Source organism: Bacillus rossius, chromosome 3, assembly GCF_032445375.1.
Source record: "Bacillus rossius redtenbacheri isolate Brsri chromosome 3, Brsri_v3, whole genome shotgun sequence".
NCBI lineage: Eukaryota > Metazoa > Arthropoda > Insecta > Phasmatodea > Bacillidae > Bacillus > Bacillus rossius.
Window position 1 is genome coordinate 40,335,927 of NC_086332.1, and position 23,455 is coordinate 40,359,381.

Genomic DNA, 23,455 nt, shown 5'->3' on the forward strand with positions numbered 1-23,455 from the left:
CAGGCGCTCGGAGGCTGGGCGCGCGTTTTCCAGCTCGACGAGTCTCGATCGCCGGCAGCCGTCACCCGGAGCTCCGTCCACACAGCGGCCATGGTAACCCTGCGGTGTCAGCTCTGTCCAGTGGCGTAGCCAGGATTTGTGTATGGGGGGTGTTAAGAAGCATGGACCCCCCCCTCCGTATTAAAGCGGGGGGTCTGGGGGTCCTCCCCCGGGAAAATTTGTATTTTAAGGTGTAAAATAGTGCTATTTTAGCAGTTTTCGGTACTTAAATTTAAATATTGTAATGGTAAAATTTTTATTAATTTTAATATGAAATTTGTTTAGTGATTAATAAGAAATTAATTAAAGATTTGGTGCTGGGGGGGGGGGAGGTTGAACCCCTAAACCCCCCTCTCCCCCCCTGGCTATACCTCTGGCTCTGTCTCCTCGTCGCTAGGACCGTGCACGTTCATGCCTTCTCGAGTGCAGCGGACAGTTAACTACACTCTCATTCCCGCTCGTTTCAGTCTTGTAGACTTGAGCCATTACGCTTCTCTGGTCCAGGATTAGGAAAATAAATATCTTTATCTTGATAACTTAAAAAAAAAAAACCGACTTGAGATTCGTCGCGAAACGTATATGGTTGGCAAACATCCTTATCTGTGATTGCGAAGCTGGCTGTTGGTTGTTTATACCGGTCAACGTGACGTTGAAAGATGTTCAATCGAAAACTTATTAAATTACTCCCATTTCTTCTTCTTCTTGTTCTTCATAAAAACTCGTGTAATGGTCTGCTGACTGGGAGTTGTGAAATCCTCGGCACCATTTGAAGGAGCATAACTGCGGAATTAGTTACAATCACAGAAAACCACTGAAATTCAATCGCTGATACAGTAAGTGGGGATTCGAACTTCCGATGATTCAGATGGAGAGTATGTTTTCTTGTTCTTCTTTTCGGAATTCTGAATCCCTACAAAACGCTCACTTCGAGGCCCACATATTTAATTTTATTAATTACTATCTGCACCCGGCCACGCGTTGCTGTCTCAATCTGGTTAAATGGGGGAAAAAAAAAAGAAAAGATAAAGCACACATTTCTAATATGTTTAATTTCACAATGCTTTTAAGCATACAATAATTTTTGTTGTTTCATTGTGCAGATATAGAGACTGTCTTATTTGCTGACTCTAGAAAACGCAACATATAATTGTTCACGTAAGAAGCAATCCGTATCTAAACCGTTTTTTCCGCAATAATTAAATCAAAGTGAAAATAAATCTAAACTTTTCAACCAGAACACAATTTTAAACAAATTATATTTGAATTGAAGAAATTAAACTATTATAAATCTATATTATTACCTATCTATATTTTTATCTATCTTTTTACCTGTCGCAGGTGTGACATATATGCGTATTCAAATGTAACGTTGTGTCAAAATCTCAAATCAATCGGTGAAGAACTTTCGGAGATTTAAGATTTTGAACGAACAAACATTAACATATTTATTTATATAAATTTTTTTGTCACAATCATTAAGGGCTATAGCACAAACTACAGCGGTGGCTCGTAGTAAAATACCTGCGAAGCCATCACACTCGGGACTATTGTGCCCACGTATTGATTTGTTGTCAGCACTATCTGCTTTGGAGCAGTTTTTACATTTCTGATTTAGAGTTCAACTGCTCCTAATGATCGTCAACTCGAGCTCAACTCGAGAGAGTCCAATACGGGTATTTACAGGTTAAATGTTTTGCTCGGTTCTGGACAAAAGTGGCTCCATAAATCGATTCCAAGTGTTCAAATCATCTGGAACACACGTAACACTTTATTCACGTTCAAAGGATACTGAAGCCCTTTCCCCTTGAAAGGTATTAGGTACTAATTAAAAATTTTGCTCGGAATTTGTTGAAGTACAGCCAATAAATTTAAATTTAACAATTGAAGTTGCAGTGACACCCCGAACTACGTAAGATTTAACTTAAAAATAGCTTATGTGCTGCAAGTGTGGGCACATGGCCAGATGTTATAATTTAGGTATATTTATGTATTTTTTAGTGATAACCCAAATGCCGACGGATAATCCTCTTAATTTTAGTGTTTATATTCAAGAGCTTCGTTTATATCTGATAAAAATTTAGGCATTATAATTAATTGAATTTGTTATATTACTTCTTTTAATTTATGCCTTTTTTATATTATGTATTTTTCAAGTTGCACTTTGTGCCCAAAATGTGATTTTCAAATTTAAATTTATTTTGGGACATTACTTGATTATGTTAGAATTTAAACACTTTTTTATTAAGAACTTTAAATAATTTTCACTTTCACGTAACGTTGCTACAAAATTTCCACTCATTTTATGCTTCAAGGAAAGATAACACATGTGGTTGATTACTTTAAAAATGATTTCTATAAGAATCGCAACATAACAATAATGAACCCCAAAATAATATTCATATTTATTACTATGTAAGCTATTTAAAATTTACGGTTTAGCAAAAACATGATGGTTTAGAGCCGTAACCTTCATTACAACCAGGCGCAATACAAGAGCGAGGCTTCCTCTTTCACCACTTCAGCTTAATTGACAAATGAAAAATTTTAAGGCATTGGTACGGATTCGACTCTTACCAAGCACCCAAACGAATGGAAAAAAATACTAATCTGGAAAGAAAACTTAAAAATTGAGACGGAAATTATGTTATGTACGAAATTCCTATTTAACACAAATATAGTAATGGGCTGAACTACTACTAGCGCCGTTAGTTCGCAGGCCGCCGCGAGCCACACTAAGCGGACGAGACACGCTAAGCCAAAGGATAGGAAGTTGCCAGACCTATCTACATGACCGTGCTTGGGGCTACCGTATCCACGAACCTTCTTTCCGAACGCATGTGGCTTTATTCTCCAGTAATTCGCTCTGGGAAAGCCAGCGACTAGCGCGAAAAGCAACATTGTGTGACTCACTCTTCAGACACGCAACGCACGTGTTATTGTTAGTTTTCCTGTGTGGCGATAAGACTAAGAAGCCTTCAATGAACTTCATTCCCGCCTGCGAGCTGAAACCAGGCTTCAGGCTGAGAAGCGAGGAGCAGGTCAATGCCCGGCCGCCATCTTGTATTTCGTGACCTTGACTTTACACCTTGAATTTTCGAAACCGCGAAACAAATTTGACACCCATTTACGTTTTGCCTTATAATTAAAAAAAAAATATTTTAATTAAAATATGTCTAATAAAACTAATTAAAACAATTTTAAGAAGAAAAACAATGGTCCGCAACCTGAGCCTCATATACAAAACGGGAAAATTTCCTTTAAAAATTTATTTTGATGTGTGAACATCTTAGGTCTCGGTATACGGCATTTGATAGGAGTAATTTCGAGAAAATGAACGGAAATGTGTTACAAATATGGCGGACCCACGTGTAGCAACATAAACCCTATAGTATACATTAAGGGACATAACAAACATGTTGGTGTGCCAAATCGAACTTTATGATAGTGAAACTACCCTGGAATCTGGAATATCTTTGGTAAACTAAAATAGTAATAGTAAAGAGTCATCACAAGTTTTAAAATACCTAAGGAAACTGGCATTAAAAAAATTATAATAGTTAATCACCGAATGGATTCCCAAGCGGTTTGGTACCACAAGGGGCGTGGTTCAAATCTCGCCACTGGAAAAAAAAAATATTAACTGAAAAAATGTTGAAACAGCTCAATAAGTTAACGGTTGGTTTGTTGTAAGTATTTACAGACTGATTTCAGGTTGTTTAAATAAAAACAAATATACAAAGATATACGTCTGACTAAAATATTTTTTTTTTGAAAATGTTTTAATTTTATATTTTTTTAGAAGTGTAACTTCTAAGGTGTGCGGGAACGTTATAGTATTAACGGTTTAGTGAATTTTAACCAGATGGGCAGTATCTCAATAAAATTCATTGTCGAAAATCAGGTACAAAACCGGGGTTTTATCGAAGCCGTTTCTAATAGTTTAAGATTTCCTGTTGTTTCGTGCTGCTAATTGCTGTCTGCGTTTGATGATGACAAGCAAAGTTTTGGGACCTAATCGGTATCTTGCTAGTGGTATGGAATCGTGCGAAAGCTGCAATAGAGTGCCTCACTCTATGAGAGGGGGGGGGGGGGGGGGGGGGGAGCTGCAGGATTAATAGACTCCATATTCGTCTGTAATTCCTTTAAGTTGTATTAGGGGCATTTATTGTTGCGTTTCGCTTAATGAAATATTAAAAACGAAAAAAAATATTTTTAAATAAAAAGTATGTAATCTTTGGCTGAATTTATTTTATATTTAAGTAAGTTTAAATAGTGTTGTGACTTATAGCAGTATGTTTTGGTATGTCCGGCGCCAGGCTTCAGGCTGTGGTGCCTGTGGTGCCGAACACCATCTTGGATTGTGACGTCACGGCGGCCATCTTGGATGACCGTGACCGTGACCTTCGACCTTGACTTTGACCCCGGAGGCCATTTTGTTTTCCGCAATTTTGAATTATGACGTCACCGTTGCAATGTCCCTTACGGCCGCCATCTTGAAAATATTTATTTATTATCCGATTTTAATGAAAACAATTTTAAAATTTATAAATAAATTCAATTAATGAAATTTTAATTAAAATATTTAAAAAATCATACATTTAAGACATGGAACTTGGAGTCCTCGGTTCGAACTCGGTGAGGGCAAAAAAAATAAAAATTGCGACCGATCCTATTCTCATGGTGGCTACAGGCAGACTGAACACCCACCAATCTAGGTCAATAAATACAAATATCCAAGATGGTGGCCATAATGGCTTATAGGATGATGGTTTATTTGGAAACTATGCTTATTTTAGGACTTTGATCATTATTTATTCAAATTGATATTTTTTTTACATAAAATTAAGATGTTTTGCATCGCCCAGGGATCGAACCAAGAACAGGATTCGTCGAATCAATAAGTATATTAATTGCAAATTTATTTAATGAATTTTTTATTTTTTTTTTCAGAATTTCTAGCTAAATAATTACACGATTCCAATATGTCACCGAAATTTCAGGATGGCGTGCACATCAGTAATAATAAATTATTACTGCACTCTAGCGGGTTAATATAAAACTAGCACGATGGTAATGATGGTAATGATGGTAACACGAGTACACACACAAGATGGTGTCCTCCAGCAGACGAAAACAAGATGGTGGCAATGTCCTCTAGCAGGTGGTAGCTCCTGGTAGCATGTACTGAACATAAAATGTCGGATCCATGATGGACATCAAATTTAAAGTCAAATTTAAAGGTCAAGTTCAAAGTTCAAGGTCAAGGTCAATGTTCAAGGTGAAGGTCAAATTTCAAGTTCCAGGTCAAAGTTCAGGGTTCAAGGTCAAAGTTCAAGGTCGAGGTCAAGGTAGGTGGCTTCTGTGGAGAAAGGATCTGTCGTTTATTTATTTTTTGCTCTTACCAGTTTCGAACCAAGAACGGGAATCGATTTAATCAATCAGTATTCTAATAAGTTAATTTTTTGGTAAATTTTGATCTTTTTTCATTAAAAACGGGTAATAAATAAAGATTTTCAAGATGGCGCCTTTAACGATAATTATTGATACAAGTGGTGACAATTCAAAATGACGCGTGTGGTGTAAAACATTTTTATTATATTTTATTGAGAATTTTTAAATATATTAATAAATTACAGGTTTACTCTCGCCGGGAATCTAACCGAGAACCGAAATCGATTAAGTAACTAAACATTTGAAGTAGACAGTTAAAAAAAATTTGGAATTTTTTTGGAATTACTAGCTTTAAAATTACAGATTTTCAAGATGGCGGCCGTAACGAAACATGCAACATTAATACGATCCAAATTGGCGGTCGTAACATAAAGTGTAACGATGACATCGTACTCAACCTAGATGGCGGGCGTAACGAAACATGCAACATTTTTATAATCCAAGATGGCGACCATAATGATGTGTGCAACAATGATTTTTAAGTAACATTTTATTAAATTTTTATTATTTAATTCGTATAATTAATTTTTTTAATGATTTAAAATTTTTTCCCGATTTTCTCGCATTAAAATTACGGATTTTTAAGATGGCAGACATGATGTCATACTAGGTGACGATATATGTACTTTGAGATAGAGGTGGGTTGTTACAGCAATTTTCGGTATCTGTTCCAACCAGTTACTGATACAGTAATGTCCTGGTTTCAAGTAGCTGATACTTCTGTATCAGCTAAGCAGTAGCGGTCCCAGAAGACAACAAGGTATCAGAATTCTCGTTACAGGTAACACATCCTCCGTGCCGTCATCACCAGCGTAAAAAGGTATCGGTTTTCTCTTTTCACGTTCTTCGTAAAAGGTATTAGTTTTCTCATTCTACATTCTTCGTAGTCGTAAAAAGGTATCAGTTTTCTCATTCTACATTCTTCGTAGTCGAAAAAAGGTATCGGTGTTCTCTTTCCACGCCTTTCGTAATCGGAGTCTTCAATCTTTGCAAGGAGCACGCACTGCGCACTGAGCGTACTTTGATGAGAAGCCTAAGATGTACATCAAGCTCTGTCCCTGCCCGAACACGCCCGAATATTCACCTTCGGCCAACCTCGGGATTTGTTTTATTTTTGCGCAGGAAAAATGAATTCAAATATTAAAAGTGGTCGGTTAGGTTAGCTACATTAAAACACTTTAGAACACTATGGACGGTTACTGTAGGGCCGCGACGTCTTGGCGTGTCGTTTTGCGGGGAAGCGGGGAAGAGTAAATGAGAGGGGAAGCAGCTGCGCGCGCACATCAGCAGCTATGCGGTTCATAGCAAAAACATCAGGCGCCACGCTATCAGTTTGAAGTGAATAATGGAGCCCGACGCAGGACATTCAAGATACAATAAAGTAATACATAGTGGGGAGAGGGGAATTATAAGTAGTGTAATCCAGTGTTGTGATGAAGAATCTGCCAACAAATGTCTGCTAGTACCTCTTGCAAAAGCAACCGAAAGAGCTGCGCGATACACAGGTGTAAGCCAAAGATCAGTTTCGCGCATCCGAAAACACAACAGAGAGACGCCAAATAAAAAACAAACAACAACATTATAAGTTTTTCAACGCATTCCCCGTAATTTCACCCGCGGTTTGTTTGTTTTGCATTTGGCAATTTTCCAAACTTTCTGCACCGCTTGTTAGAATATTTGTTAGCTACAAGTGTAGCCGATATTGCTACACATTATATTGCATTATATTACATGATATATTACATTACATGGTACATTATACATACATATACATTATATATTGCATTATATATTTTATTATATATATGATTTTATTATAAATATTAATGTATATTATATTAATACATTATTTATTTACAATTTATATGTTTATATTTACATATATATAACACTCCTTTATTTGACCGTGAAACAGCCTCTCATGTTTAATTATTAATTTCAAGCCAAAAAAACTGGGAAACATTTGTTGTCAGTTGATGACTTTGATGGAAGAGTGATCAGAGACACTAGCTACGAATTTTATGCAGTAAAAAAAGTGGTTCCACAACAAGGAAACTACTGCCAGTTTTGAAAGAAAAAATCGGATGGAGTTGGGGAAAGACATCACTGCGTAAAATACTCAAAGAAATGGGTTTTGTGTGGAGAAGAAGCCAAAATAAGCGAATGCTTCTTCTCGAAAGATCTGACGTTGTTGCTTGGCGATCACGGTACCTGACTCAGATGAAACAGTGCAGGGAGGCTGGGAAGAAGATATTTGACATGGATGAATCCTGTGTTGACACTAATTTAACCTTTCAGAAATGTTGGCAAAAGAAAGGTGACGTTGAAGGTGTAGGTAATGGCAACAGGAAATGCTGCGCACAGACTGATAGTTGTAAGCGTTAGTTCTAGGCAGAGCTTCCTTCCCGGAGCCTCTCTTGTTTATAAAGCAAGCACAACAACAGGAGACTATAAAATACGCGAGGATGGTTTGTTATAAATATGGTTTTTGGCCCCCTCGAAATGACTAAAATGGTTCTTTCAGAGTGCTGTTATGGAAAAATTACCAACCCGTGTGCATAAAAGTGGTAAGGTTCTTGAAGTGCGTAAAAGTGTCATGTCGATCGTCTTCACATTTCAGCCAAACCAAATGGAAAAGAAAGCATCAGCGAGGGAGTTACATGCAAGTCTTAATTAATTGTGTTTCCTACAGCAACCCACAATTACAAATTTAGTTCTTAACTTTAAAGAATTGAATAGCTATGTTTAACTATGTTTAACTAAGCTGCCCAGTCGAGCAAATGGTGCACTACCTTTAAATAATAAATTACCGTAAAGCATTATCGCATCTTTGTATCATTAAGATCTGCGCTGTGTTGCACCGTACGTGAGATTGTTCTCAACCAATGTTTTCGGAACGGCATGAAGACTTCCAGGCTGTTGTTATCTGCGGAGCAGACAAGGAGGGACGTGTCGATTACAAGGTCGCTGAGCTCTAGGGAGTCGACCCGCCAAGACGTCGCGGCCCTACTATAGTTAGCTTAGTATAGCTACATTAAAATAAACAGAGAAATATAAATATATATAAATAAATTTGAGGTTGGCCGAAGGTGAATATTCGGGCGTGTTCGGGCAGGGACAGAACTTGTTGTACATCTTAGGCTTCACCTCCCCTACATTCTTTCCCTTCTTTATACCTTATTCGTCGTGCCGCTCCCTCCCCTTTCTAAGCTCCGCCCAAGAGACCGTCATCTGCGATCGGGTTCTGCGTTGGGTTCTGTGCACATTGGCCGTGGTGTTGTTCCAGGTGAATTCTAAACGGATACTAAAGTACTTGATACTTGAATAGTGTACTCGTTTACAGTACTTGATACAGGCGTGTATCAGTTACAAAGTAACATTGATACTCTGCAACCAACCTCTACTTTGGCATAAGTGGTGGGGGGAGTCAGTCTGCCAGCGGCTTCCTTGGAGGAAGGATTGGTCTTCATTTTTTTTTGTCCCTCACTGGGTTCGAACCGAGGACTCCGAGCACCATGTTGTAAAAGTATGTTTTTAAATTTTTTTTATGAAAATTTTATTAATTGAATTTTTTAAATTAAAATTTTTTTTAAAATTTTAATTGGATAATAAATAAAGATTTTCAAGATGGCGGGCGTAACGGAAATTGCAATGGTGACGTAATAATCCTAGATGACAGTGGCTTATCGGAGGCTGTAGACATGGATGCTTAAGCCTCTTTAAGGATTTTGAGTTCTTTCTAAGGCAAAAGACTTTTGAGGTTTTTCGAAATCCTAAATTTTGAATTTATGAGGAAGAAAACAAGAAATTTTTCCTCAAAACGTTAATTTTTGAGTCATTTTGAATCATTTTTGAGGAATTTTGAGGAATTTTTGAGTCCAAAATGACCGCCGTGACGGTACTAATTCAAGATGGCGGAAAAACACCACCATCACAGCCTGGCGCCTGTGCTAGTACGCCCATTTACATACTACTTTGATTTTTGATATTTTAGTTGCCAAAATGCAACAAGTTGTCTTAGTATTAAAAAGCAATAATCAAGTAATTTTGCCTTGTTTGGCTAGTTTAGGTATTTAGTAGTATAAAATAAAACATGATGTAAAGTATTTTGAGTCTGATTTAATGTAGGTTATTGATTAAATAATCATAAAATTACAATGATTAATCTACTCATCGAGGAAATTCACAGTAATAGTTGTACCATTTAACATTAACATTTCAAAACACCACCACAAAACTCTTTATAAATATCACGAAATTATTAGACTATTTTGAGATATTGTTTTAAAGAAACAAGCATACATTCTTTATGATTATATAGGTACCCATCATAACTTTCAATCTAAGTGAATGAAAACAAGCTAGCTTTTTCATTTAACGTGTGTTAATCTAATATATAAAATTCTCGTGTCACAGTTTTCGTTGCCATACTCCTCCGAAACGGCTTGACCGATTTTGATGAAATTTTTTGTGCTTATCCGGTATCTATGAGAATCGGCCAACATCTATTTTTCATCCCCCTAAATGTTAGGGGTAGTCCACCCCTAAATTTTTTTTTTATTTCCAGTTTTTGGTAGGAAATCACCATGGCAACGGCTGTTGCTTTGTTGATGCTTCATTCGTCTCTATGGCAACGGCTATTTCATTGTTAGTGCAGTCCTCATCACCGTTGAAATTTTGCAAGTACTTTAAATATCAAAAATTGCCCTTTTTTTTCAAGTATATATATTTTACAGACTTGAAACTTCACAGTAATGTTCCTTATGTTACGCACGATGACATTTTCCGAAAATTGGATCCCATGGGTGGTTAAAACCAGTCAACAGTGGGTACTTTGTCTGTATGAGAACAGGATTTTGCATTTTTCATGCCTTCTGCGTCTACATGGCAACGGGCATCGCGCGGCAGTGGCGTACCCACAAGGAGGGGCATGTATAATGAGCGGCGCAAGAGTGATCTGCCTGTAGACTGCCGTAGCGAAGTACGGGTACATCAGTTGTACGTTGCGTGCACGAGTCGGGAAACCATCGGTGCTATTAATTTTCTCTTCCGGTACATTATACAGCATTGTAATAAATTTTCACTGAATTTTTTTTATTTACCATTACTGTAAATGGGAGATGTGGCTTAATTTTTTTCCATTAGTATAGCCGTGCGAAGCCGGGTCGGGTAGCTAGTTTCCTATAAATTTTTCGTTTATCCATGAATAATTTATTGACATTTTTTTCCTAACAAACTCAAATGTATCAATTAGAGAGTTTTTACTTTATTTTACTTGCCTAACAAATAACTAACAAAAGTTATAACAAAAAGTACTAACACACGTTTACTTCAAATTCAATTTCTATTTTGCAATGATCAGTAAAATAAGCAATTTTTCCAGCGAACGGATTCCAACCATGTCAATATATTGTTTACTTCACGTTCATTACCACTTGCCTTGCCACTGCGCTATAGCTATAGGTTCTGCAAGTGACGTCAAATGAACAGTTGAATGATTCTTACGCATGGAAAGGACTGTGCAGTGTAGTATAAAACCAGACATTCTTAGAATAATGAAATGCTTTTTCGCTGGAAAATGAAACTCTTATTTAGGCCTGTATACACTTCATTCTTGTCTATTATAACGAACGTGTGTGATTCATCTGGACTATAAAACTGTGTATTTTAAGATATTCCCCTCACTTTAAAGAGTAAACTGAAACTACATATGTTATTAAATTTCCTGGTTGAAATTTTATTTTGGAATGAAAAATTTTCCCAGTTAAAAAAAAAAAAAAAATAGGAAAAAAATGGCCAAAAAATTGGGTTATATTGTTCGTTGGCATTAACGGAGCGAACTTACACACATCACGACTTTTGTTGTTCTACAATCGTGTTTGAGAAGCCATAGCAAATACAGGTGCTATTGCGTAGACTACTTTATTTCATATTATTATTTTAGTTATTCTCGTCTCATTTTAATTTTAAAAATTCCCGAGATACTGGAGAGGCCTTCTAGCACAGATAAGTGGCTATCGGTGAGAAAACCTGCTCAAACGCCTTTCTCAGCATATATTGAAGGAACCCAAGAGTTTCCAGCCAGTTTGGATGCGATTAGTATTCACATGAGATGTTCACATAATTTGTGCATTATATTTCATGCCGAACAGCTCACCTTGTCTGGGCGCGCGCTGCTGGCATACAAATTGACTGAACGATAACCAAAACACAGGCCTCGACAGACTCGGCACTGCACGTGGGTGGTATAATCCATTGCAGAGCCCGGTTGCACCCCGAATAAACACTACACGTGGGTGGTAGAATCCATTGCAGAACCCAGTTGCACCCCGAATAAACACTGCACGTGGGTGGTAGAATCCATTGCAGAGCCCGGTTGCACCCCGAATAAACACTACACGTGGGTGGTAGAATACATTGCAGAACCCGGTTGCACCCCGAATAAACACTGCACGTGGGTGGTAGAATCCATTGCAGAACCAGTTTGCACCCCGAATAAACACTATATGGAGTGGTAGAATCCATTGCAGAACCTGGTTGCACCGTGAATAAAGTTGAAATGGCTCCTCGAGAACACCACAACTAACATTTCAAATAACACTAAACAATATAAGGGCACACGTTTAAAAAATATTTCACAAAAGCTGGTACAAACAAATATTCGGTGCTACAAAGGCTAAAGATATTATCTTTCAAACATTTATACGTAGGGGCATCATGTATTTTTCGCGAAAAGATTTCGAGAATAGCTTCTGCACTGTCCGTACTTCGTGATTGGTTGAGTTTTTTTTAAAGGTATTGTCAGCGCACCAATAATAATAATTCAGCGCGAGAGCACAGCGTCGTGAATGGCCCGGCCAAATAAGGCGATGGCTTCTCTGGCAGACGGCCGCTAAATAACAAGGCGCTGGCATACCAAATTGCTGTCTAATGGGCGTTCAGATTGAAAATGTTTTATAGAATCAGACGGGGAGCTCAGTTTGTTGCAATTAAATTTAGTTAAACGTATACTGTTATCGTGAAACGTTGATTAAGTGGCTTGGTCACATCCTAAACCATAAAAAAATCTTTTTATATACAAAGTCCGCTTAAATTCCTGCTCTTATATATGGCTTTAGGGAATATGCACCCAAAAGAGAACACAAGAATAAGCACATGCCGGAATTTTAAGCTTTTCTGTGGTTTATTACTGGTTTTCTATTTTAAAAATAAACAAAGAGGGACATAATTACATTTTAATAATTTTTTTGTTGAATATTTTAGGCTTACTACCTGAAAACCATTAAAGCTACGAAAATATTACCGCTATTCTCTTTGAATATACTCAGATTAAATTTTTGCATTAAAAAAGATAAACAACTATACATTTTACTAACTAAACTCGACCATCTAGCCTTATTATTGCGTATTAAACTTGAACTTGTAATATCCTGCAATAAGTGAACATACCGTGGCCCCGCGAATAACGACCCTTCTCTTTCCATTGGCCCGAGCCAGCTCGAGAAGCCTCCGAGTTGTGTGACCAGGCCAATCACATTCCGGCCACCCCGGCCTTGGACAGCTGTGGAAAGAGTCAGCCTATCATGGAGCCTGATATTGCGGGCCATGTCTTGCGTGCTCCATGTCTGAATGGAAGGTGCTGCTCGGAACTGACAGGAGACCCAAACGACAGACGGAACTCTGCAGTGCCGACTCGACACGGCCCGGTTACAAATGAACTGTTATATAAAAAATAAACACGCGTGTGTGTATCTGGATATCGCTCAGTAAACACTTTATGGTCAACATTTATTTTGAACGGGTGTAGCAAAGGGATGCCTCGACCAAGGAAAATTTTCCAACCTCATTGAGCCCGCCCCACTGATAAGTAATTTCTTCCCCTATTGGCTCGCTTCACGTTTGACCCGCCTTTTCCCCCTTATAATAGTTATTGATAAGGTGTAAAATACTGTCGTTAAATATTTCCTCACAAAATCACTGCCCGTATTTTTAGTAGCGCCGGCCTGCAACGCACACGGGAGCAGCAGACGGGACCCAGGCGGCTGCGATGTTGCCATGTGAGTGTTGATGCGCTCTGCTGAGTGACGCGAAGACGCAACGAATTCCGATAATTAATCGAATTTAAAAAGGGTGACGGTGAGAGTGCATCCTTTTGTAAAGTATAGCGCAGAGCCGTCTCACGTTCTGCCGATTGGCACGCCTGCTCCTCATCCATCATTCTGACCCCACGCCGTCGTCGGCCAACCAAGCCTCTTCGACATAACGAAGCTAATTACCGATTTCCATCATCCCTCCCGTCGGCTACGACCGCATTCCGCAAGGACAGCCGAAAATAGTTGACTAGCCTGCAGCCTGGGAGACCGGGCCGGTCCTGGAACCACAACACAGTAGACCGGGAGTAACCGCTGCCCATCGGGAGGATTACGACAGACCTGCGCCCTCCTATCACCTGCACACTGCATGAAGTGAGCGTGAAATGACTGTGGGTTATACCTATTTCTTTGATGTTTGGATGTTTGGTTTGCGAGTGTCTTGGCGTGACCTAGCATGGACTTCTTGCGTACAAGAACAAAACCCCTGCCAATTTTGACGGTCATTTGCCAAACACAATTCGAAGCACAGATTGTATGAAGAACTCTTAATGATTGCTTAAATATAAGAGATGTGCTACAATTTACAATTCAAATCTATCGCAATTTGTTTTATTAGAGTAATTAGACATTATTTCTACTTAGCTAACTTCTCACGTAATTATTTATATAAAAAAATTACACCTCGCATGCTTATGCAGGCCTAACTTTTTCCAACGTCTTTTTCGTTTGCATATAATCCCAAATATAATACATTTTAAAACATTACAGTTCAAATTTCAGGTTCGCCAAAGCAATACGTGTGGAACACCATATATATTTACGATCTAGAAGGAAGTTCAAACAAGTAAAAATTGCAATGAAGTAGTTAAAAGTTATTTATAATTCAGTATCTTCACACGAAGTATGCTGAGGCCTTGACGGGAACGCGAGCACACACGTGCAAGTCATTTCTGACGCTTCCAGGTAGAAAACTACGTTCTGAAAGCCTTACTTGCAGTTTTCTTCAGTCCCTCGGCGAGGTGTTTAGAAATGAAGCAATTATTCGTCTTCACAAGATATGGACTCGAATTGCTGATTGCAGGTATTCATACTAGTTGGCGTGGACGTAAATCCCGGGAGGGGGGTTATCCCCACCACTGAAGTTAAGAAGCCCCTCGCTCAGGGGGCCCACTTGTGCTTGCAAGATCGTGACTGTGAAATGGGTTTGATAAACATAACCGTCAAAACTATGTTTTATGGAAAACTTTCGTTATGTTTTACATGTGTTCTGCATATTGCAGGCATGCAGGCCAGAATACGGGCAGTATACAACATACAAGCACCCATACAGCGATGACTCGGGTCGGTTAGAACCCACGCGCAGAACTCATGGGCCGCGCGGATCCTACTGGGAATTTCCACGGACTCCCTTGAGTATAATACCGATTTTTTTGCTTCAATACAATTTCTTGGACAAACGCCATTGCAGTTTTGCACTGTTCGTCGTGGGAAAAAAATTTCAAGAACGCAAATTAAGAAATAAAATTGAAAACATAAACCCGCAGAGAACAAGCCTAAATCAGCTGTGTCAAAAAGATAAACCCAAAGATACCAAAATGTATTATAGACAGCACAGCCGAACACATTCAGACTTACACATCAGACAGCACAATAATTCCGCAGAAGGGATTTAGTCATGAAGAAATATAATAACAGCACAGACGAACACAGTTGGCTAACAATGACGATACAGTTTCGACTTTAACAGTAAATGGAGGCAGACAGAAAAACCTGTCTGATATTTAAGTTTGGCTATGTTCGTCTGTGCTGTCGTAGTTGTGTTGGCCATAATACCTGTTTAGTTACCTCTTAGAGTTTATCTGTTTGACAAAGCAGATTTAGGCTTATTCTCTGTGGGTTTATTTTTTTCATTTTTATTTCTTAATTTGCGTTCTTGAATTTTTTTCCCCCATGACAAACAGTTCAAAACTGCAATGGCGTACGTCCAAGAATTTGTGATGAACCAAAATTGCCCATTGCATGAATCGTTTAAAGAAAATGCATAATTGCGCCCCTGGCCTGGAGTGCAGTAGGTACACGACAGTGCAGCGGAGCACAGGAATGTGACACCAAGCATTTGAAGAAATAATTAACCAATAGGGACTAGCTTTAAAGCCGAACACTTGCGGGCAGTCACGCCGGTTCTCCTTGGAGGCAGAGCGGGTTGCGGCGTGGACCAGACGGCTGGAATGAGGTTCGCCTTCAGACAACAGGTCCCTGTTTATGAAAGGGCTTCAACCGACCGCGAAGAACAGGATATACAGGCGTTATTTAGGATCCCGCCTTGCCAGGGGTGTATTTGTGTCGGTGGGTGGGATGATAAGTGCTATGCTCGCTGGTGCTTCTAGCGCGGCGTCGCCTCTAAGGGCAAGGCTCTGACCTGGCGAGCAGTCTTCTCGTCATGCGCATGGTAACTATGAGATCTGATTGCGAGCAGTAGCCGTGACGTTATGTGATGGAAAATTATGATAAAACTGTATATCAAGTCCCTTGAGTGCTTTCAAGAATCTGTAGTGGGTGTTGCATGCCCAAAAATGATTAAGAAAATATGCGTTGAAGCCATTTTTACTCTCTTATAAAAAAAAATTACAACGAAATATGGAAACTCATCCGCCGTTAGCGTAGTCGTGAAAAGACGCCACTTGGTTAATTTGAGCAGTGTTATAATTCCATGGTGTTTTCTGAAGCTCTGCACACCGTATGTGCGCCCAGGTAGGCGTGGCACGTGATGGTGGGACCCTTAAGACCCCAGCCCACCCGGGCACACACACAGTGTGCAGAGCTTCAGGAAAAACAACACGATTTCAAAACTTTTGATTTCGGATTAAGTTTTTTAACTGTATTTTTAGAAGAGTTAAAATGGCTAAAACGCATGATTTCAGAGTAATTTTTAAGCGTAAAACAACCAGTCCAGATTCTTGAAAGCACTAGAGGGACTTGCATTACACCTTTATCTTCATTTCTCGGCCATATAATGTTACGATCACCGCTCAAATTTCACAGTTATCGTGTGAGTACGAGAAGACTTCACGCCAGTTCAGAGCCTTGCGCTTAGAGGTTATACCGCGCTATAAATACCAGCGAGCGTCGCGCTTATCATCCCGCCTCACTACATTCACCCCTGACGAGGCGGGACCCTTAATGGCGAAGCTCTTGGCAACGAAGTCACCTCGCCAGTGACAAACAGCCGTAATTACGGTTTTTCAACGTGCATTTTATATTGAAAAATAATAAATAATGCTTGTTTTGTTGTTTTATTTAGTTAACTTGCTGAAGTGCCCGGCATGCTCGGGCTAAACACATCACAATATAAGTAAAATCACTACCGAGTTTCTAGTCTGTAGGACATACACTTGAAAAACAGGATATTTTGATACTTAAGTTCCATTGATTGCACAATCTCGGTGCATCAAGGCTACGCATCAGAAAAGCCGGGACGCCAATCTTCAGCTTAATTTTGTGGGAAGGCAGGTAACCCCTAGGCAAGACGTGACGGACGCACCAACCGGAAGCGCGTTACGAATTCAAGGCAAAGCCATCTATTGACGAAGTTATGAATTAAACTGTTTTTAGCGCCTTTAGTTCGCTATCAGCCGCGCGAGCTTCACTAAGCGGATAGGTTTAGCCAAGGAGAAGGATATGGAGTTGCCATTCCTTACTATATGACCGTGTGGCGGACATAGAGAAATGACACAAACTCAATGTTTGTGTGTCTCTGACCTACCTCCTATGAATTTCTATTATAAAACGTAATGGATCCATTTTTCACTCCCTAAGGGATGGAATTTCATGATTATATGTAGTCAATGTCACTCTCCGACCCATAAAATATCTATATGCAAAAATCATGTCGATCCGTTGCTCCGTTGTTGCGTGAAAGGACAAACACACAAACACATTTTCGCATTTATAATATTAGTATGGATGCATGTTTGTTCCTACACGATGATTTTTTTAAAAGTTTTTTTTTAAATATTATCAATATTTTCATAAAACATAAACCTATGCAACGAATGAGTCCTTATTTTCCTGAAGATACACCATAACAGGATAGGTTAATAAACTATTTTAGTTGCGGAAATAAGTAGTATTTTTCTACTTCAAGAATTAACCAAAATATTATTTTTGTGAGCGTAAAAAATAAACTTGAACATATTCTATGATCGGAGGTTGTAAATATTTTATTAAATCATTGTATGTTACATTTGAAAATTTCAAGCAAATAAATAAATTAAAAAATAATAATTTTAATATGACCATTCAACTCAAAAGAGATAAAAAATCATTAAATCCAAAGTTTTCTTCATTCGAAATTTTTTACAGACATAAAGTAATATGCATGTAAATTATTTTTATTTCTTAGTTTTTCGTCCTATAAGCCAATGACAATGAGTGAGGTCTTAATAACTCGGTATTTCCAAGATGGATGCCGTCCACCTTGAACGGCATTATGTATGTAAACCATCTACCATAAAATGAATGTATAAAACAAGATGTTATTGCTATAAATAATAAGCCTATTTTCCGCAAAACCTCAGCATTTTTAAATCTCGACTCGTTTAGTTGCAACGCGGATTGTCCTAAACATGCATTCCCGTCATTCGTCCTGAAACCAGGACAAATGAACATAATAGAAATGTTATTGCGACACACGTGTTTACATATTATGTCGAGAGATTATAAAGCATTAAAACTGGAAAATTTTGAACTAAGATTTCGTTTGAAGCGTGCACTGAGAATGTAGTAGTTTATGTCTTAACGAAAAATCGGATTTGACGTCTTTTTTTAATCCAACTGTAATTTGCTGGATGGACGTCTGGGCAACATTACCTCAGGCGTGATCTCGCTGATCGCCCCGCTTGCGCGCCGTCGCCGTCACATCGCGGCAGTCGGGGTCGTGGGTTCGATCCCGGGACCCCGACATGAGTCTGTGCCCGCTGTGAGCTTCTGCGCCGCCTCGGCCCGTGTTCGAACCGACAGCAAGAGGTTGCCGCTGTCCTGAGATGTGTTCGCCAGGGCACAACTACAGCGCCAATATAGGTATATATTCAATGACAGCGCTCCACAGACGTGGCATCCCAGAAGCCAAGGACGAAATTACTTCTGAAGTGAAATTTTGGTTTTTTTTTTTTAATCTTAAATACTTATCAAAGATAGATGTATGGTTATAATATCTTAGTCCGGCTCTAATGTCTTGTTTAAGTTTAGCAGCTAGATATTACGTAAAATACGATCAATATCGGTATATCACTGAGCTGTTTTATGTTGCATAATATTTTGATGTCCTAGCTAAATTTTTTAATATAAAATTATGACATGATGTAAGTTTTTGGACATACGCCATTGCTAATGGCATAGCAATGGCGTATGTCCAAAAACTTACATCAAGTCATGCACTCCCATTGCACAAATATTCCAAAGATAATATAAAATTATGAAGCAGCAAAGGGTAATCGTATGGCTTAAAAAGAGTATTTCCTCTTTAACATTTTTAAAAATTTTTCTCTGAGGGAGCTTCACCGATCCACCAGTTTTACTAGGGTTCTGAGGAGGGGGTGGTAAATTCCAGTCTCTAGGTGCCACGCACCTTTCCCCTTCACCAGAGATGTAAATCAAATACCCGCCCCTGGTCCTGAAAAACGATGGAAGTGAAGCAGCGCTATTTTCTGAGGAACTCGCGGGTTCTGTTTTCACCGTATCGAGGAGTAGTTTTGCTCTTCGTTCGAGGAGTTGGACCACGGTGCCGTCCAACCAGTACTTAAAGGCACGGAGTTGCGGTAATACATGTGCAACTTTGGCTGCAATTTCTGAAGTTATACTTCTTTAGGTGCGTTATGAAAAAAAGAGGAGCGCGCACCATGCAACGAAATTTTCACAGGATGAAAAAAGGCTACTCACAAAAAAGGCTACATTCAAATAAACATTATAGACCTACATGTGCTTTTAAATATTATACTTTAGTTATAGATATTGAATACTGGACCATATCATAAAAAAATATTTTTTATTGTGAATATTAGCGATATAAAATGTGTTTATAAACTTTATTAAGTGTACTTATATAAGTGAAGTTATGTTCCCGTATGTATACTATATTAGCAATATTAATTATAATTATTTAAAAAAAATAAAAAAATGGAATACATATTCAGCATATTTATTATTCATATCATTCTAATCCGATTATTTTATTTATATATATATATTAGTTATTTGCATGTAAAATTAAAGTTAGTTTGTTATTACTCCAAGTAAGTATAACTTCTAAGGCGCGTTTTTAAATTTAAATTTAAATTTAATTTAATTTGATTGAGGCGGCCGTGCTCAAAGCACACACACACACACACGCACGCGCACGCGCAGTAAACAATACCAGATAACTCATATCAAGATCTCGCTGTCCGAGTCATGTCTGCGTCACAGCTGTTCATTGAGAAAGAAACTGTTTCATCATGGTGTTATAACATGATAATTCCTGAATGTAAAAATAAATTCAATCCATGTTTCGTGATGGAGAATACGGTATAGGTACATCTGAAGTCAGTATTTTGGCCTGAATATAACTGAATCTCTTTGGTACAAGAGTAGTCAAATGTCCTGAAAAAAAAATAATTTCGTATAAGAGTAGTTTTGCCTAAAACTACACTTGAATTGAAAACCGCCTTGCCTAAAAGGATTAAATATATTTTGTCTAAAATTTATTTGGCTCGAAATCATACAGCAGTCCTTCAGCAAGAAAATAACTGAAAGATAACATTTTCACAATATTATGTTTCAAAGCCTTAATAATAATTTTTTATCCGCTTCGTTAGTTTTTATGTTACAAAATAATCACGTGTCTTATTTAATATACCAGTTATTTCAAGTGGGAAGTAAATAACAGTAGAGTCAAAACTATAATGCTACAATGTGTGATCGTCATATGCGAACATATTTGAAGTTACGTAACCTTGCCTACGCTGTGTGTGTGTGTGTGTGTGTGTGTGTGTGAGGTTAACTAGTCTCTAAACTGTGTCTGTTGCCTTTTTGCCACTTATTGTATAACGCTGTATCATTACGCAACACCTAGGCTGGGCCTGTGATTGGTTACGCAACAAACTCTAGTGAGAGAGGTTCTGTGTTAAGGCCCCCACACACGATTAGTCCGAACTGTCAGATCCGCTGCATTAACAAAAGGTATGTAAATGTTCTGTTGAAATTATAATTTTTGTACTTTTCGGTTTAATACATACGTCATTTAACACATACGTCATTGCAGTTTTGCACTGTTCGTCATGAAAAAAAGGTAATTATGAAATAAAAAAATTAAAATGCAATTATATTAATAATTGCATTTTAATATATAGCTTTGCTCTATGCGGATGATCTAAAAATATATAGTACCATTAGAACACCAAGTTATTGTTTATTGTTGCAAGAAGATATAAATAATGTAACTAAGTGGTGTCAAACTAACGGAATGAAATTAAATCTTAAGAAGATTAAAATAATATCATATTCTAGGAAAACATATACAGAAAATTTTAACTATGTAATAAACAACAACATGATACAGAGAACTTATTGTATGCGTGATCTAGGTATTCTCTTAGATTCAAAATTTTACTTTCATCACCACGTGGATAATTTAATTGCAAGTGCAAACAAAATAATTGGGCTTATAAAATATTTAACTTATTTGGCTAGCTCTCTTGATTCTGTAATTAGTCTTTATTTTACCTTAGTAAGATCGAGATTAGAGTATGGCTCTGTCATCTGGAACTCTATAACTACCACTGACTCAAATAGACTTGAAAATATACAAAAGAAATTGTTCAGATACATTTATAACAAACATTTAATAAATGATAATTCAGAGAATTTTAACTACGATCTAATCCTTGAAACCCTGAACACGCATACACTGCAGTTTAGAAGGAAAGTTTCTGATACGGTTTTTGTAATAAATTGTTTTATAAATGTTTACCACAGCACTGAAATATTAAACAAAATTGGTCTTCGAGTTCCTTCATTCAATCATAGAACAATGCGACCCTTTCGAACGTATCACATAAAAAATGAGCTATCAAAACGGTGTACTGATAATTGTAATGATATTTTGAAAGATTTAGACCCTTTCCAAAGGGCAAAATTCTCTATGAAAGATATTTTGAATTCTTAATTTTCTTGCAGTTAAGATAACTTCTGATGTAAATAATGTTTTATTGTTATTTCATTGATAAGAATTAATTTAAATTTGACAAATTTAGCTACTTAATCTTATAAGGGTCCTTTGTCATGTGTTTATGTTTGTGTTGTCCCATTTTTATTGTTGTGTTTATCATTGTGTTTTGTGTATGTTATTGTTGTTTCTTTATGTAATAATTGTTAAGTGCCTACCTGTTAAAGGCTTTGACTGTTGGTAGGCACTCAAATAATAATAATAAATAAATAAAATAAATAAATAAATAAATATATATATATATATATATATATATATCAGCTATGTCAAACAGATAAACCCAAAAATGTAATACAACGTCGACAGCACATACACAGAGGAACACATTCGAACTGAAATATCAGACAGCACAAGAATTACCGAGGAAGGAATTTAGTCAGGAAAAAAATAATAACAGCACAGACAAACACAGTGCGCTAACAACGATTATATATGCAGTAAATTCAGGCTGACAACATAACCTGGACAACGCAGCAAATGTACGAACACAACGATGAAGATAAACAGATATTATGGACAACCCTGACGTACACAGTTGTGACGTTTCGGAAACTGGAATATGTTCGCGTCTTCAGGCACAAAAATTTTTTTCCATAACAAACAGTGCAAAACTGCTCATTTACCATAAGTCGTTTATCAATCGTATCCTGAAACTTAGCAAAGATGTGAAGTATACACGAGCAATGAACCGATACATGCCATAGTTGCCGGTGATGTATTCAAACTCATGCTTCAGGAGAAATGCATATTTTACATTACCTTTGAGAAAGTGCACAATGCGTTAGCTCCTCATTTTACATGGTGAATTCCCCCAGTAGGCCTGTTATATAATCATTGTGTAGTTTTTAAATGTCGTTAACCACTTTGTCATGCCTACAAGAAACATATAATTGATAGAAGATTTAAGTACATTAATGGAAAGTCAAAATTAACCCACTTTAATTGGAAACTTTGCAAGTATATATAGGTCATATGATATGACCTGAAGAAAGAGACAGAGATATGTGGGGGTTATTGTGGGAAAGGAGGGGGCTGGTGATAATCAAACCCATACAATATTGAAAATTTCAAAAAATACATTCTCTTTTTCTCGATTTGGAATCATATGCCCCTGGTGTTTTTTTTTTTTAAGTACGTTAATTTTGACGTGCTTCTGGGGCCTTCGGGCAACACCGGACTTCCTCGAGGGGGTGGGAAGGGGTCAATTGATCCCGAAAATTTCAACTTAAAATAAGAAATATAAATAATAAAATAAGCCTAAGATAAGAAAAATAATCAAGTATATAAAATAAGAAATAAAAGAGGTACAAGTAATAAACAAAACAATTACCTAATATCCTGTGCTTGATATCGGTTGTCTTAATTTTCTACCACGAATGGCCCATCCATGACAAGAGAGCAAACTTAAATATTAAAGAGTAGTTGCGGAAAACCTAATACCATGAAATTGCATTAGCAAATTTGACTGAAAAGCGTCTATTTGTAAGATAATTAAAACATATATATACCACGCATTGCTTGACGAGGCCTAAAATTTATAATTTTTTAATCATAAGATTGTGTTGGAAAGTATTAAAGGCTTTGCTCATGTTGAAAAATAGAAGATTTTATT

General features: G+C 37.6%; 1 protein-coding gene across 1 annotated transcript in view; it reads left to right on the forward strand.

Moving 5' to 3' along the window:
- LOC134530555 (pyridoxine/pyridoxamine 5'-phosphate oxidase-like) overlaps positions 1 to 23,455 on the forward strand; it is a 39,697-nt gene continuing 16,242 nt past the window's right edge. Inside the window, exon 1 of the mRNA XM_063365481.1 lies at positions 1 to 93. Within this exon, the coding sequence (XP_063221551.1) occupies positions 91 to 93 (3 nt within the window). The 5' untranslated portion in view covers positions 1 to 90. The remainder of the gene's footprint in view (positions 94 to 23,455) is intronic.